At 44.7% G+C, this 15,533-nt stretch overlaps 2 protein-coding genes across 2 annotated transcripts; one reads left to right on the forward strand and one right to left on the reverse strand.

Moving 5' to 3' along the window:
* The first annotated feature begins 451 nt into the window (after window positions 1-451).
* Window positions 452-7,865, forward strand: cthrc1b (collagen triple helix repeat containing 1b). Its single transcript, XM_017453350.3, has 4 exons — window positions 452-840; window positions 5,678-5,896; window positions 6,010-6,226; window positions 7,427-7,865. Exons 1-4 carry the CDS (start codon window positions 724-726, stop codon window positions 7,567-7,569), a joined length of 696 nt encoding a protein of 231 aa, XP_017308839.1. The 5' UTR covers window positions 452-723; the 3' UTR covers window positions 7,570-7,865.
* Window positions 7,798-13,325, reverse strand: slc25a32b (solute carrier family 25 member 32b). The gene is made up of 8 exons (XM_017453349.3): window positions 13,080-13,325; window positions 12,753-12,968; window positions 11,908-12,058; window positions 11,723-11,808; window positions 11,052-11,206; window positions 10,311-10,424; window positions 10,049-10,194; window positions 7,798-9,587 (listed from the first exon to the last, which is right to left on the reverse strand). The coding sequence occupies exons 2-8, from the start codon at window positions 12,958-12,960 to the stop codon at window positions 9,461-9,463; spliced, it is 987 nt and encodes a 328-aa protein (XP_017308838.1). The 5' UTR covers window positions 12,961-12,968; window positions 13,080-13,325; the 3' UTR covers window positions 7,798-9,460.
* Window positions 13,326-15,533: the final 2,208 nt, after the last annotated feature.

Below are 15,533 nucleotides of genomic sequence, written 5' to 3' on the forward strand. Positions count from 1 at the left end.
GCCAGATTGCTCGTGGGCCTTTTATTCTCGAGGGTGACTGTGCAGAAGGACATCGGGCGAGGGGTTGCATGCACGTAAAGCACACCCGTGTGTAATGTTACCCGCCGACGTGATGCTCCAAAGTGGACTGCCTGTACTTCTGTGCTGTACTTGCAGAGGTAATGTTCAGAAAAGTCATAGGAGTTTATACGAGTAACAGGACTGAGTTTTTAGCATAGAATTAGCAAACACATGAAATATAGCCACGTGGCATACATGCTAATAGCGTGAGGATACTGAGCAAATTCTACTGATTTACCACAAAATTAGCATTTAAAAAAAAATAAATAAACAAATAACTTCTACAGGAAAGAGAATGAGCCTTCAGAAGAGCCAGACGATGCAACTTCCTGTTGAAAATATGTGTCTTGTGGAATGTTCCAGATTTTTTTTTTTTCCACCTGAAAACGTGTCTCGTTTTTAGGTCCTATTTCTGCAGAAATGTATTAAAAGTTCTAGAGGGTTCACAAACTTTCAAGCAGCACTGGAGCTTACGAGAGTTATTGGGAAGTCCCGTTGTTATTCTCTTCGATTAAAAGCGCGCACGTTTATTGAATTAGCTCCGGTCGTTCTGGATTCATCGGGAGCGCGCCTCCGTTATTGTGTTTAATTGGAAGCGCGCTCCCGTTGCTCGGTCCCCGAGCACGCGCGCGCTCTCGTTACTCCGCTCTCTGCACAGGGAACATGGCGCATCTGACACGGCGCGCGCTGCTCGTCCTTTGCTTGGCTTTTCCGTGCCACGGAGCTGAGAGAGTCAAACACCGAGGGATCCGACAGAAGGACACCGAGTACTCGGAGAAAGTAAGTGCGAAAGTTGGTGCGATTTTTCTTTGCACTCTCGCACAACTCTTGTTGAAGTGTAATGTACAAGAATTTGCACTCTTTTTTATTATTTTATTTTAATGAATGAATAAATCTACACGGAGATAATCTTACTGTATTGAAAAAAAAAAAGTGTATATTGTATATCTGGAGTGCAAAAGTTTGCACACCCCTAGGACTAATTTATAGCTACCGAGACATTTTAGTCAGAGATATTTCTTCATCATCATTAACCAATCGTGCATGTGGTGTTTAGATCTGAACAGCCTCAAAATCAGTTCAAACCTTGTCATAAATTCTACTCTCTTAAGGTGAACCTTTTGCCTTTTTAACCATCTTGAGCCTCTTTCCTGTCCTCGTCCTCATCCTCATCCTCTGCACAGGGTTTTCATTCCTCTCCTTCTTCCTGAAAATCTGTTCTGAATCTGCCAGAGTGCTTGGCCAGTCTTTGACCATTCTTCATGAAATATCTGTAATAACTTTGCCAGATGTCACCAGCCTTCGGCGGTTCTTTTCTTTTTTCGAACCTTCTGGATCTCCGTCCGTTGCAGGAGACACCGAGGGTTCATTTCGAACTATTATTTTGCTAAGTTATCATGTCGGTGTAAAACTTTTGCACTCAAGTATACTATACACGCGGTACTAAACTGTACCTTTCCTTAATGCTGAGGTGGTACCCTTGGGAACACTTTTGGTACCTTTAAAGCTTGACTCTAAAAAGTGGATCATAGTCCAATTACGTACGTGAAATCTTTTTCTTAAATCTTAAATCGGTTTGTAAGCCTACCTTTCTCTGAGAATGTATATTAAACTATGTTACACGTTTGGAACTTCTAAAACAAATGACCTCCACTGAGGAATGATGGCGGATCATGGAGTAAAAGTTGCACAGTTCAAACCTGTGATTTCCATGTGAAGCAAGGGGATGGGGGGGTGAAAACTTTTGCACTGAACTATACTATATAATAACTTCTGCAATACAATTTGGCACTACATGCTACAACAAATTAAAACACTGGTATAAAATTATGGAGTAAAAACTGAATTTTTTTTTTTTTTTTTTTTTTACTATTAGTATTGATTTAATGAATAATTAGTCATTTTTTGTTACATCATTTACACTTGTGAACTTGAACTGAACTTTTGTTACTTTGGATTTTCTGACTTCGCTACATTTCACAAACACTTTGATCTTTACGTAAGTATCCTTAGGTGAGTTTCACATTGAATTTATCAAGTATAAAATGTACATTTACTAAGAGTCATACATTCAAATGAAGTGGAAATCGAATCTGTATTTAGAAGTTTACCTTTAAGTTTGGAGATTTTAGCTCGTTATTAACTTCAACAAAGAAATAAAGAGGCTGGTGAGGGATTTTTATGAATAAATAATAAATAAAATTGTGAAAAATAGTCAACGTTGCGGTCGTGTGCTAGCGGTCACTTGTCGATTATCGACCTACAAACGAGCGTTTTATTTCTTACTATTAAAAGTCTGGAAATTTACCGAAATTGAACCACCTAGCTTGGTCGTGAGTGTCTAGGACGTAGGACCGGCTGAGGAGAACGTGAAGACACCGTGAGCATCGCCTACAGTAGACTGATTCTAGCCATCGCTTGAACAGTGGTTCACTGATTCCCTGAATGACTCATGAGCTTCACGCTCGAAGTTTCTCCCTCCTGCCCTCCATCTGAGGTGCTAAAGGGCGACAAAAATAAAGTTCCATTGTATTCGACTGTATACAGTGTAATTATCCGGTTTCCGATCCCACAGCCGCATGTAATTACCACGTCTAAATCCAGTCTCCAAATTGCCGTATCTGGTAACAGTATTATAGCGTACAACGTCTACTTTTGATCACGCTTAAGTACAGATTATCACAAAACAACGTATACTAAATCTCAGGATCGTAGTTGTACGTTTACGGCATTCGACAGACGCGCTTATCCAGAGCGACTTACATTTATCTCATTTCTACATCTGAGCGGTTGAGGGTTAAGGGCCTCGCTCAAGGGCCCAACAGTGGTAGCTTGACAGTGCTGCGGTTTGAACCCCCAACCTTCTGATCAGTAACCCAGAGCCTTTACTGACCCACCACTGCAAGTTGTAGACGTTTAAAGTTCAAAAACGTGACAGAACTATAATCTGTTGGATTCTGGATTGTGATTGGTCAGAAGGTGTCGATTCATTTTCAGTAGCCGCAGCTCTGAGAGTAGTGCAGCTGCAAATCACAGGTCTGTATTAACGCGCTCCGACAGCGGAAGGAGTCTCCGGTGTCGGCGCTTTGGAACAGGGATCTGAACCGACCCGCATGTGAGACCAGATTTGGACTCGTACGGTCAACGCTGCGGCTACTGAAAATGAATCGACACCTTCTGACCAATCACAATCCAGAATCCAACAGCGCTGATTATAGTTCTGTCACGTTTTTGAACTTTAAACGTCTACGACTCTCTCGGAGTCGGAGAGTGGGAAAAGTTAGAACGGGAAAGAGGGAATAATCTGGAATTCGTGTTCAGTAAGCGCATGTGGGTGTGACGGTTAAGTGTCCACAAATTTTTGGTCATTAGTGGGGGTTTTTTTTTTCTCTCGTCCTTTTAGCATACACGTTTTTTCACAATTATATGACACTGGGATTTTCTCCATAACGTCACCTTGCGTCCGTTCTCGGTTTCAGTGCTTGGCCCCCTTCTCTCTCGCCGCCGCGTCTTCACGCGTGATCGGGTCGCTACGTTTTTTTTTTGTTTTTTTTTCATCCGATTCCGAGGCGTTCGCTACGTGGCCGGTGTTACACGCTTCATTTAACCCGTCCAGGCGCAACCCCGACGCCCCTCGTACTTTACTTTACGACTCCGTTCTGTTCGAAGAGCCGGCGTACTCGATCATCAGGTGACTGTTAAATACTCCGTCTGTTGCGAGCCAGTGCTATAAGTTACCCTAAAAAGCTTCACCTCACTCGAAGGCATTTTGACACGGAAAGGAAATAGAAAAGTCATAAACGGACTGAATTGATGGGCAGTTTTTAAAAGAGCGTCTGACCAGCTCTGGAAGTCGTCTCTGTGTGTGTGTGTGTGTGTGTGTGAAGGTTTTTGGGTTTTTTTTTTTTTTTAATCTTTCCTCCAGCTAACCTGCTTGTCGGAATCACTCGAATCGGACTTATGGTGAAAAATATTTGGTTTGAAATGAAAGAGCACACGGGGACGGAGAGGGTGAGAATGCAGCTACTGATTCATCTGTACTTCATCATTCAGGGGTAAAAAAATAAATAAATAAATAAAGAAAAATTGCCCTCAGCATGGGATTGTAAATGGTTCTATTACTTAAATATCATAGGCGATTTATCATCGTAATGAAAAGTCTTGAAGCTAAAGGGAACGCTCATCTGTTTGAACCGATTCCATATTCTCTCTCGCTCGTTGGCCGGAGCAGCCCAGCACACCTGAGTGCATTTTTCATCCTGCCTTCCCATGAGCCCCGGAGAGTAGGTGGCCCTCTGCTGACGGAGACGGTCCGCCACGATCGAAGGCGCCTGTTTATCTGCGCGTGTATCCGCCGCTTTGTTTTGCAGGGATGCTCGCGCTCGCTCCGTCAATACGCACGAGCCAGCGGCTCTGAAGTGCGCACTAGGGGCCCATAATAAATATGAATCCATTGCGCTCTCTGCTCTGCCGCCGACCGATAGCGCTGAGATTTATGGTTCGGTTAAAGACCCTTATTTCCACGCGCCCGTGCCCGCAGGCATGCCAATGAGACCCTAAATTACTCTGGCAGGAGGAAAGTCAGGTGACGGTGCACAAACACGACCGGGGGAAAACAGCCATGTCGTTTCACGCCTTCGGCCTGAAACTGAGGTCTTTGATGGCGCCGGAAACCTCTAGAGCATCCTTCGGGGGTTTCAGTCAGGGGGTCGTGAAAAGGCGGACCTCGCGGCGTATTTCTGTGGAGACAACTCTAAGAAATACTGTAGCTGAGGCAGTTAGGATATGGATGGAGAAAGAACTCCCCCGGGCTCGTCGGGGAACCTGGAGCCGATCCCGGGGTGCCGACCCATCGCGCATGCCAACTGATGTGAATTAAAGCGGCGGTTTCGACGCCACAGGTGTAATCGTCTCGCATCGGATTTAAAGCCATGCTGCGGTTTTAATGCTGCTTCTTACTAGCAAGAGCAGTTCAAGATCCCTTCCAGCAACGTTCTAAGCACATGAGGCGTGACATGGTGGAGATGACATCAGCAGCACAAACAAAGCGATTAGCGGAATTACACTTGAATCGAGCCGATATTAGGCGCTTCGGTTAAAAAAAAAAAAAAGATGTCAGACAAAGGAGTTTTCTGTTTTCCGTCTAAACTCGTCACGCCGTCATAGGAAAATAAAAACGACAACAACAGGGTGGTGTGATGTGTGAAGCGTGATGAAGTTACTGTTACCATAGCAACAGGATTTCTACAGTGATTACCGTGTAACGGCTCATCCTTGTGGCGCTCACGTCCTCTCGTACGACAGCGGCTGCGTCACGTCGTACGTTTTATCCCTCTGTATTTCCGTTTAACGTTCTGGAACGTCTGAAGCAAGTCGGTTCCTGTTATCGTGTTACGGCGGCGGTGAACGGTCAGTTCTTCACCGAGCTCACTTCTTTTTCCTCTCGCTTGACGTTAATGCGAACGTGAACACAGCTGGCTACGTTCCCTAGAGACAGTAAAGCGCAAACTTTAACGTTTAACGTGACCCGTGAACTCGATAAGCATCTCCTGAAATGTTCCCGTGTAAGTTGTTACTATAGAAACAGTAGTGTGTGATGTAAGGTTTCCCGTTGCAGTACGGCAACTGCTTGCAGGGTCCGCAAGGCATCCCGGGCCGGGAAGGAAACCCGGGAGTGAACGGAATTCCGGGAACGCCTGGAGTCCCAGGGCGAGACGGTGCCAAGGGAGAGAAGGGCGAGTGTGTGAGCGAGAGGTTCGAGGAGCCGTGGACGCCCAACTACAAGCAGTGCGCTTGGAACTCGCTCAACTACGGCATCGACCTGGGCAAAATCACAGCGAGTGACGCGTTTTATTTCTTTATTTATTTATCTTTAACCCGAGAGTCAACTTAAGTTATTCCAGAACCGTTTTTTGAGCTTCACAAGTCATGTTTTCTTCTGATGTGCAGGAGTGTACCTTCACCAAGCTGCGCTCAGACAGCTCCCTGCGCGTCCTCTTCAGCGGCTCGCTCCGGCTCAAGTGTAAGACGGCCTGCTGCCAGCGCTGGTACTTCACCTTTAACGGAGCCGAATGTTCCGGCCCACTGCCCATCGAGTCCATCGTTTACCTGGACCAGGGCAGCCCCGAGTTCAACTCCACCATCAACATCCACCGCACCACGTCAGGTGAGACGCCTACGGTCGACTTCGGTTATTTAATACCGAGCGGGGAAGCTCCGCTGACACCTGACGAGAGTGATTAAAAAAAAAACGAACGAATTAAAACTAAGAAGTGAAAATAAACAGAATCCAGGTTCAATTCAGAGACGGCAATAGACTGACCGTGAGGAAATCGAGCCTGTCGTTACAGTTAAAACACTCCAGTAAGAACACACATAAAACAAATAAGAGTAAGTTTAAGCACCAAAAACTACATTTGCTTACTCAATGTGAATTCTGTCTGTAGATCCATGAAATTCTTTGAAAAATCACGAAAAAGAGGATACACACCGGCTGTTCAGAGGATATGAAGAAGGGTGGAAGAGGGTGCAAACTTTTGAACTGACACGACTCTGCTATAGCCACGATGAAGCCGGGTCTGAAAAACGCCATCACTTTGCGTGACCTTTTGCGCGACCTTTGTATGGGCGCGTTCACGAGCGCTCGTGCGATTCCCGTGATGGACGCCGGCTTCATCTTCGACACGCACGCGACTGCGATTCGGCTCGCGAGGGTAATCGACTGTAATCGTTTCACGGTAATAGATGCGGGCCGAGGACCGGTGTCTGCTAGGAGAGCCCTTCAGACAATGTCATTACACGTTAAACCAGGGGAGAGTGCGTGTTCGGGGACGAGTGCGTGTTCGAGGGACGGCGCTCGTCATCAGGAAGAGCGCTCGCCGGGAAGGGGTCGGTGTCACGGGCCATCGAGGAGTGGGTGCTTGATTCGAATCATTTCATATCGGCAGCAGATCCTTTTAATAACGCGTTTTTATTTACATGCTTAACGGGTGTGCGTTCGTGACCAGGACGCCGCGAGTTCGAAGTGATGAATAAAAGCGTCCAACGATGAATAAACACGAAGATACAGTCGAGGACATAAAACCTGCGCTATAGATATTCAGTCTCGGTTCTTCACGACTCCACACGTTTCGCGTTAACGCGTGACGACTTTCCGAAGCTTCTGATTGGACAATTGGTATAATTAGGAGTTAATTAGGAGTCCACCTGTGGCAGTAACTCCACCCCCTCGATTTGACCATCTCGGTGAAATCGGTGCTTTACGATTAAATTGGGTCTCGACTGTGTGATGAGGGGATGCTAACTTTTGCACTCGATAGTACCGACAGCTCCGTTGCATTTCTGCTGTGTTTTCTTTTGCGCTCAGTGGAAGGTCTGTGCGAGGGCATCCGAGCCGGGACCGTGGACGTGGGCGTCTGGGTGGGCACGTGCGGTGACTACCCACACGGCGACGCCTCCACCGGCTGGAACTCCGTCTCCAGGGTGATCATCGAGGAGCTGCCTAAATGACCTCCGATCTCAAAAACACACCGTGGACGGATACCTTAAGTGAAACCGAGACATTAGTGTGTTATAGAAAATAAATTTGACGTTTGAAGCTGAACAGGTACTGTAGAAACATCAGGAATGTTTTTTTTTGCCTATCTTTTACATATCTGACGCCATTTTTTAATGTGTATTTCAAGGTTGTTGTTTTTTTTCAAATTCTTGTAGAAGAACGTCCCATCTCCGAGTGTATACGTAGCTCTCTGATTTTTATTATTAGCATCTCAGTAACTCATGGTAATAAAGATGTTGAGAATGCAGTTTTTGTTTTTTTTGTTTTTTAAATAAGACTTTCAATAAATAATGAACATAAATTAGATGCACTTCACACCACTGTGCGTCTTTCTCTCCAAACATTACGTCCTATTATTCCTTTACTTGTCTTCCTGAAAAATAACAAATGATTTCTAGGTTGTTTTTTTTTAAGGACATGAAGCAGGAAAGGAACGGTTTAGGGCAAAAATCAAACGCGAAACCTTTAAAAACAGCCGATCGGAGAAGACGTTCTTGGCAGCCCGGTGTTCGCTTCTTTAGTTTTGCACTGGAGCGATGAACTCAACGTCGTTATCTGGGAAACATTTTTTTTTTATACGTGCTTCAAACTGAAAACTTTTCACATTTTTGGTATCCGCACGAGTCCAAAGCAGAACTACGTGGCTGCTTACCCATCGTGATCCGTGCAGAATGACGCCAAGGTAAGGTTAGAATATAAATATAAGAACACACACGCACCCCGTCCAGCTTTTCCCCTATAATTCCACATTCAACCTCTCGGAGGTGGGCGGAGCCAAGGAGGCACGGTTACACGAACGGCACGTTAGTTCATAAATGAAGGTACTGTAAGACCCACTGTATCCTAAACTGTATCTTTTGGACATGGTCGATGTGGGTGTGGTTTGAGGTCGCTGTGTCTGTGAGGAAAAACCCATCCGCCCCTGAAGGAATCCTGACCAATCGGGTATCACTCCTTCAGCAAGTTTGATCCACCCTCCCGACTCGAGCAGAGAGATTAATCAGCCCATTCCAGCAGATCGATTGATCGATCCCATCCACAGCAGCAGGAAGTTGAATTGATCTCACCCACTGTAGCAGAAAGTCTGACCGGTCCCGCCCACTCCGCTAGAATGTTCCACCAACCCCGCCCACTTTAGCAGAAAGTTTGATTAATCCCACCCCCTCCAACAGAAAGTATGACCAATCCTGCCCACTCTTGTACTTATTATTATTATTATTATTATTTGCCCCTACCTGCAATATTTTCTAGCAAACGATGTTGGCTCGATTTCTCAAAATGTCAACAAATTAGTCATTTAAACCACCGAGGATTAAGCAGTTACTGAAGATGGATGATTAAACGCCGTAAACGCGTCACGCAGCGCCACATGAGCGCCGTAAACACTTCTGTGTTAATGAATGGAGGTTTTCTTTGTTTTCCTGACGCGGTCTCTGGCTTTATTTACAGACGAGATTTCGAGCGTCCGTTACTTGTTAGCCAGCCCCGGTGCAAAACTAAAGAGGTGAAACTTCAAGAACCGTACACTCCGAGGTAACCGATTCGATTTTTCCTCGCTAAACCGTCCCTTCGGTTTTATTCGAATGCGTCCATCCGTCGCTTCAGTTCTGACGCAGGGTCTTTCCAATGGATCTTACACACGTAAACTCAAGGCAGCAGCAGATCGGTTTCGCTTTGTATAAGAGCCAGAGAATGTCTGCTTCACGAGAACCCTCGTTCCACCTCTCGTCAGGGGGTGTGGTCTCCGTCGTGGCCCAGCGAGACCTTGATCTCGGTGCTAAACTAGCATCTCCTTCTCTCTCGGCGCTAACGTGCTGCGATCGCCCCCGCCTCTCGGATGTCTCATTTGTGCTGGTCCAGGAGGAAGCCGGACACCTTCTCGTACGTTAAGAAGGTGATGCAGCAGGCCGGCGTCACCCGGATCAGGTTTGGCACCATGCCTTTGTAGAAGCCCAGAGGACCCTCGTTCCTATCAAGAGAAGGCAAGATAAATACGACGGTTATAAAAAAAAAAATAGATAAATATAGTTAAACAAGCCTGTGGCCTCATTGAGGGTCGGCTCGATATCATAAAATCACACAATTGTACGTTAGTTCGATCCGATCCATGATTATTTACCTTTTGCTAATCTTTTATAAGAAACTACAGGTTCAGGAAATGTTTAATTCAATTAATTAATATGCATCTCATAAGGAAAATGATCAACGCATTATGCCGGGATTATACGGTATAATAGACTTAAAGCACTGAGACATGCTCTGGAGAATGTATCATGGTGTCGATATATCGCGATATCGAGATCATATCGTATTGTCAAATCTCCCGGGGAGGGGGGGGGGGATCAATCTTTCAACCAGGAATCTTATCAGAAAGTACTTTGCAAACTGTCGCACATGCCCGAGTGTGAGTTTTCTTTAAGGTCGTCTCACCTCCACGTCCTCCGGATGACGTCCGCCGCCCCGGTGTAGCTCGTGTGCTGGTCCTGCAAGCGAGCTCGGATCACCTGGTACGGGTACGTGGTGGCCACGGCAAAGATTTTGGACAAAGCCGCCATTGTAATGTACTCTAACGGGTTCTGTAGAGGAAAGAGACGGTAGAACGTCACGGCTGCGGGTACGGCACGTTTCTTCAGGTGTCTGTAAATCCGCTGATTTTTTTTTAAAAATTATTTTATTTTTATTTTGCACTTACCAGTTTAGCGTCTGAATGCAGGTTTCTGTATTTGTTGTAGTCTCTCTTCAGCTCCTCGTATGCCATGAACTGCAGAGCTCCGTGAGACGTCCCGAACAGGCCGGGAACAAACCCCTGGGCACAGAAAAAAGTCGTTTCAGCCACGGGGAAATTAAAACTAAACAAAACTCGGATTTACTGATATTTAACACACCGGATGAGCTGGGAAAACTTTTTTTTTACTGTGTCGGGACAGGGTTTTTTTTCCCGCCCTGGAGCGTGAGCGCCACTTGGTGGTCAGTGATGGAAGTTCAGCTCAAGCCTACTCAAGGAAATTCTGAGATCTACCTGAAATGACTTAATGCAGAGGCACTTGTTTGAAGAATCATTGCGGTGGTGCTACATGATTGGCTGATTGCATAGATGTGTATCATGATTCCGAGATCATCTTATAGAAAATCCTGTATAAAGAAGTAAAAAAAAAAAACTAAATTGTTCCGATCATTTTTTTTTTTTTAATCTGAAGTTTCCTAAAGCAAACCGTTATTTTTCCATTTTACATAAAACGTTCTCTCATGACAGCTGCCATCAGGGTCATTTGAGAGCGAACACGTGCGTGCGTTTCCTCCAAGACTTCTGCCGAGGGCCGGGTGAACGTGGAAACCCGAAACCGAATAACTTAACCCTTGCCCTGCTGCTGTACTTAACATCGTCCTCTTTAAAAGAGTGTTATGTGCTATGTAATCCTACGCCGCGTCCTACCCGATAGAGTCCGGCTACTCCTTCCTGACGGTAGATCTTCACCAGAGCGTCCAGCATGCCCCTGTACAGCTTTTGGCTTGGATCGGAGTTGTACTGCAGAATCAGGCGTGTCTTTGTCACCCAGATCGGGTTCGTGAGACAGAGAGTCATCGCTCCTGTAAAACAGCGACTATTAAACATCCATAAAAAATAAATAAAAAAAACCTCAGCAACATCTCTGCGTGCCAGATCAATAACCATTACAGTCAGCGGGGGAGGGGCAGGGGGTTCATTAAGCTTTATTAAATGTTGTATACTTTGTTGTCATGACATCCCGTGGGGTTGCTCCTTATATTGCAGCGAAGCATTTCTCATAACCTTATTTAAAGCCCCTAGCAATTCGGTTTCAAGTGCTAAAAAATGTTCGGATACTAACGATACACTATTTAAAAGCAGATAGATAGATAAAATTGATATGTCAGACTGGATGGAGAACGTCGATGTTACTAGTTTAAAATTTGAACTCTGAAAACTGTTGCTATTTTATCGACGTCTGAACCGCCCTCGGTAGTATGTTTCATTCAGTCATTTAAGACAGCCCTATAGACTGCGGATTGGATTTCTGATACAGGTTTCGATCCTCTGACTGACTGAGTGAGCGAGTGCGTGTACTGGATGTGAGCAGAACGGACCTGCTTGTGCTGCGGACACCAGGTGCTCCGTGGGACTCAGCTCTGTCTGACGGCCCTCCTTGACATACGCTTTGATGGCATTATAACTTATTTAAAAAACAAAACAAAAAAAAACACGTGGTTAATAAACAAGCATGCACGATAATGTTGTGACGTTTTAAACAGAAATAAGAGGAGGTACTTACAAGAAGAAATAAAGACCCCACGAAGCTCCGGCGCCCCAGACGTTCGGCGTGACCCCCTGGTACAAGCCACGAAGTCCTTCCTGCTGCCAGATGCTCTTCATGCAGTGCCAAATGCCGCGGTACTTCGGCCTGAGCTCCAAGCCGTCGCTCACTGTACGGGGGAAGAAAAGTCAGGAAGAAATCCACACCAGGGCTTCAAAAAAAAACACAAACAAAAAAACCCACACCATCCAGATCACAGATCCCTTGTCTGTGATTGGCCAGCGCTATCTTTCCCCAAATCAGCGAGTTAAACCGGATAAAAAGAACGACGCGCTCGTTAATAAACCAAAAAAACTTCGAGTTCCTTCCGTTCTCGCTGTTAAAGGAAAATAATCAGCTCGGGACTGATAACAGGAAGTCCGCTTCATCACGCCACCACTTCATTGATTAGTTTCCTGTAACAGCACGACACAGCGGTTCGTTCCTCACTCAGTCAGGACTTCAGAACATCATCTCCACCTTCTCCGTGGAACACGTTTTGATATGCAAATGAGCCGCGTGATGATGCCACAATATGCAAATGACTGTCGATGACGTGGCGTATCGTTTGCGTATTGCATTCTATGTTCGGACGATCGTGATGCATTTGCAAATGAGTCTGTGACGTCATCTTGGAGCGACTTTTATTTTTTGAGCGTGTGTTAGCTACTTTTGCTTGAAAATATATATTTTTTTAATGTCGATAACACTGGACAGTAGACCCACGAGTGTGTGTGTACGAGTGTAAGAGTGTCTGAGTGTGTGTGTGTGTGTGTGTGTGTGTGTGTGTGTGTGTGAGTGAGTGAGTGAGTGAGTGAATTTACCTGCAAACCTGACTTTAACCAGATCCAGCGGGTGCAGCACCATGGTGGACACCACACCTCCACTCAGCCCGGCGGCCAGGTTTTCAACCCGCACGTGGCTGAAAAGTCTCCGGATGTTCCCCGTCACCGAGACGCCTCGAACCGGAGACTCGGCGGTGACCGCGAGAGCCGCAGCGGCTCCCTGTTCCTGTCCGGAGCTCGAGCTCATGCTAACACCTGCAGCACCAAACACGCAGTTACACACACACTTAACAGCTAGCTTGCGCTCTCATTAAAAAAAAATAAACCCCAACGTTTAACCTTAACTTAAATTTAACCCCTATTTACCCGGTTTGTTTCTGTCCTGCTTTAAAAATCCTCGTTTGGAAACATAATGCCCTTCCTGTCAGGGCTCGAGCACGACGCTGTCAGTTAGTTAGATAGTTTAGCTAGCTAAACCGCATCCCAAACTGCTCACCGCGTCCTTTTTAGGGGCCCTACACACAAAGGGTTTCACTGCACGCGCACGCTTAATCAATATAGTACAGCCATTTATGGTAGCATTTATTTAGCAAAGTAAACCGTGGTTTGAATAATAAATAAATAAATAACAATTCCATATCCGTCTGTTATAATTATGTGTGAGCTCTTTTTATAGGCGTCTGCACTCTACGTAGTGCACTTCGTATCTACGGGGAGACATTTTGGGATTAGACTCACGGTGGAAAACACGGGAGTGTCATTAATGAGAGGAAGGAGGGGGGAAAAAAAGCAAATTAAAAGTCTGACCTGTAGTCAAATAATATTGTGTTTCTTGGGTCCGCCTCCTCCCCCTTTAAAAAAAACCCCAAAACGTCCTGCTTGCACACAGAACGTAAATAATACTCAAATAAATAAAATTAAATAATGTTACAAACTGTAAAATATAAATAAAGTGAAGTATCGAAAGAAAATCTCAAAAGCAAGTGTATCTGCCTATTTATCTGTCTATCTGTTTATCTGTCTTTCTATTTATCTGTCTGCCTATCTGTTTATCTGTCTATCTGTCTATTTATCGTTATTACACTTATTTATATATTTTTTTTATCTATGTATCTATCAGGACTAAGTAACAACTGACCATTTGCTTTACAATAAATCAATAAACAAAAAATCAATAAGTAAATATATATAAAAAAAATACATACATAAAATTTCCACCGATATTTCTGTGATTTTTTTTAAGCATCAATTTAAAAAAAATTTTTTTTTAATCTACACGCATGGCGCGATTCAGATTCCTCACCTGGCGATTCTCCAACCGCCGCTGCGCACTTTGCGTAACCCGGAGTCGCTGTACCGTGGCTACGTGACGTAAGGCGCGTAGAGTTTTTTGCGGAAGTGTTCGCAGGGGAATGTCGGCTCGGTTTTTCAAGCAGTTCTGAACGGCAATATTATGGGTAAGAACATCCTGCGTTCGCTCTGTTTTAATTATTACAAAACAATTGAAAACAGAATGTCGAGGAGATTATGTTTTTAAGTAGTTATAGGTTTTCTTGTGTGTGTTTTTTTAAACATATTTTGGTTCGCTTCAGCTAGACCGCGAGTTTAGGCATTTCCTGTGAAATTTTTTCCGCTTTATGTGTCATTGCTCTGGGTAGTGGCTAGTCAGATAAATGACAAATAAACACCTAAACATGACCGGAAACATTACAGCGATTAAAATTGGGTTTAAATATTTTTTTAAGGAATATTCTAGCTAACTATGTGGTTAAGCAAACATATGGAGGGGCAAACTTCGCTTTATTAGCTAGCTAGCTGTAGTTCTGTTTAAGCTAAGCTAGCAAGAAAACGTTTTTTTTGTTTGTGTTTTAAAACTTTTTTTTGTATGCGGAACAAGTTGAACGTTTATAATATTGAAAGTATGTGGTGGAAAAGTGTGATAAGGCTGGTATGAAGATATGGAGGTTAGCTCACCGTGTAAAAATGCTGCTAACCTGGTTAGCTTGATTAGTTAGATAACGTTTAGTCATTGCACGCGCGTCAAAACTCCATAGCAACGGTTTAAAACGTTCAGTTATTAACTTGCATCATTAATAAATACGTGTATCCATGCTTTTTATGAATTTAATGTCTCCATGAAATGTAAAATGTACATTGTATGCAAGTCTCTTAGCTCTGTAGACACACGACTATATAAGTTTAATATTTATAGACACAGGCTTGTTTCATTTCTCTATTTAAACCGAAAATGCTGTTATGATTCATCCTGTACTTGTGCCATCCGCATCCAATCAGATGCTACTTAGAGCGTATTAGCCCCGCCCCTTTGTCCAAACTGGGCAGGGTGAATCACTCTACAGTCGCCTGCTGCGTATAACTCGTACATCTTCCATTATTGTTTCGTTCTTGCTCTTACTTCTCACACGGAGTGTCGCCATGGTGACGTGATGGAGAAGACAGAGAACTGTGGTTGGGGTGGGGGGTGGAAATCAGATGTAGGAAGTTAATTTTGTGAGCGGCCATTTTGAAACGGCGCCGGGGTTGAGGAGACCTTCGTCCCGACTTTCCTAGTTCTTTAGTCGGAGGGTTAACGAGATACAAGCTGTAGTTGGATGCGGAACACTACAGTCAAAGGACGTGCCCCGCCCAGTTAGTAGACAGGGGTGGGGCTAATGCAGGAGACCAGGAGAGTTATCTCCCCAGTAAAGTGAAGTAGCCTGGCTATGGCGTTAACCTGAGCAGGGGATCTCGTCACATGATGTGAATCACGACCGATTGCGTCTGATCATGGTCGGTCTCCTCTGAGCTCTTGTTTTCTAC

Source organism: Ictalurus punctatus, chromosome 23 (assembly GCF_001660625.3).
Source record: "Ictalurus punctatus breed USDA103 chromosome 23, Coco_2.0, whole genome shotgun sequence".
NCBI classification, from domain to species: Eukaryota; Metazoa; Chordata; class Actinopteri; order Siluriformes; family Ictaluridae; genus Ictalurus; species Ictalurus punctatus.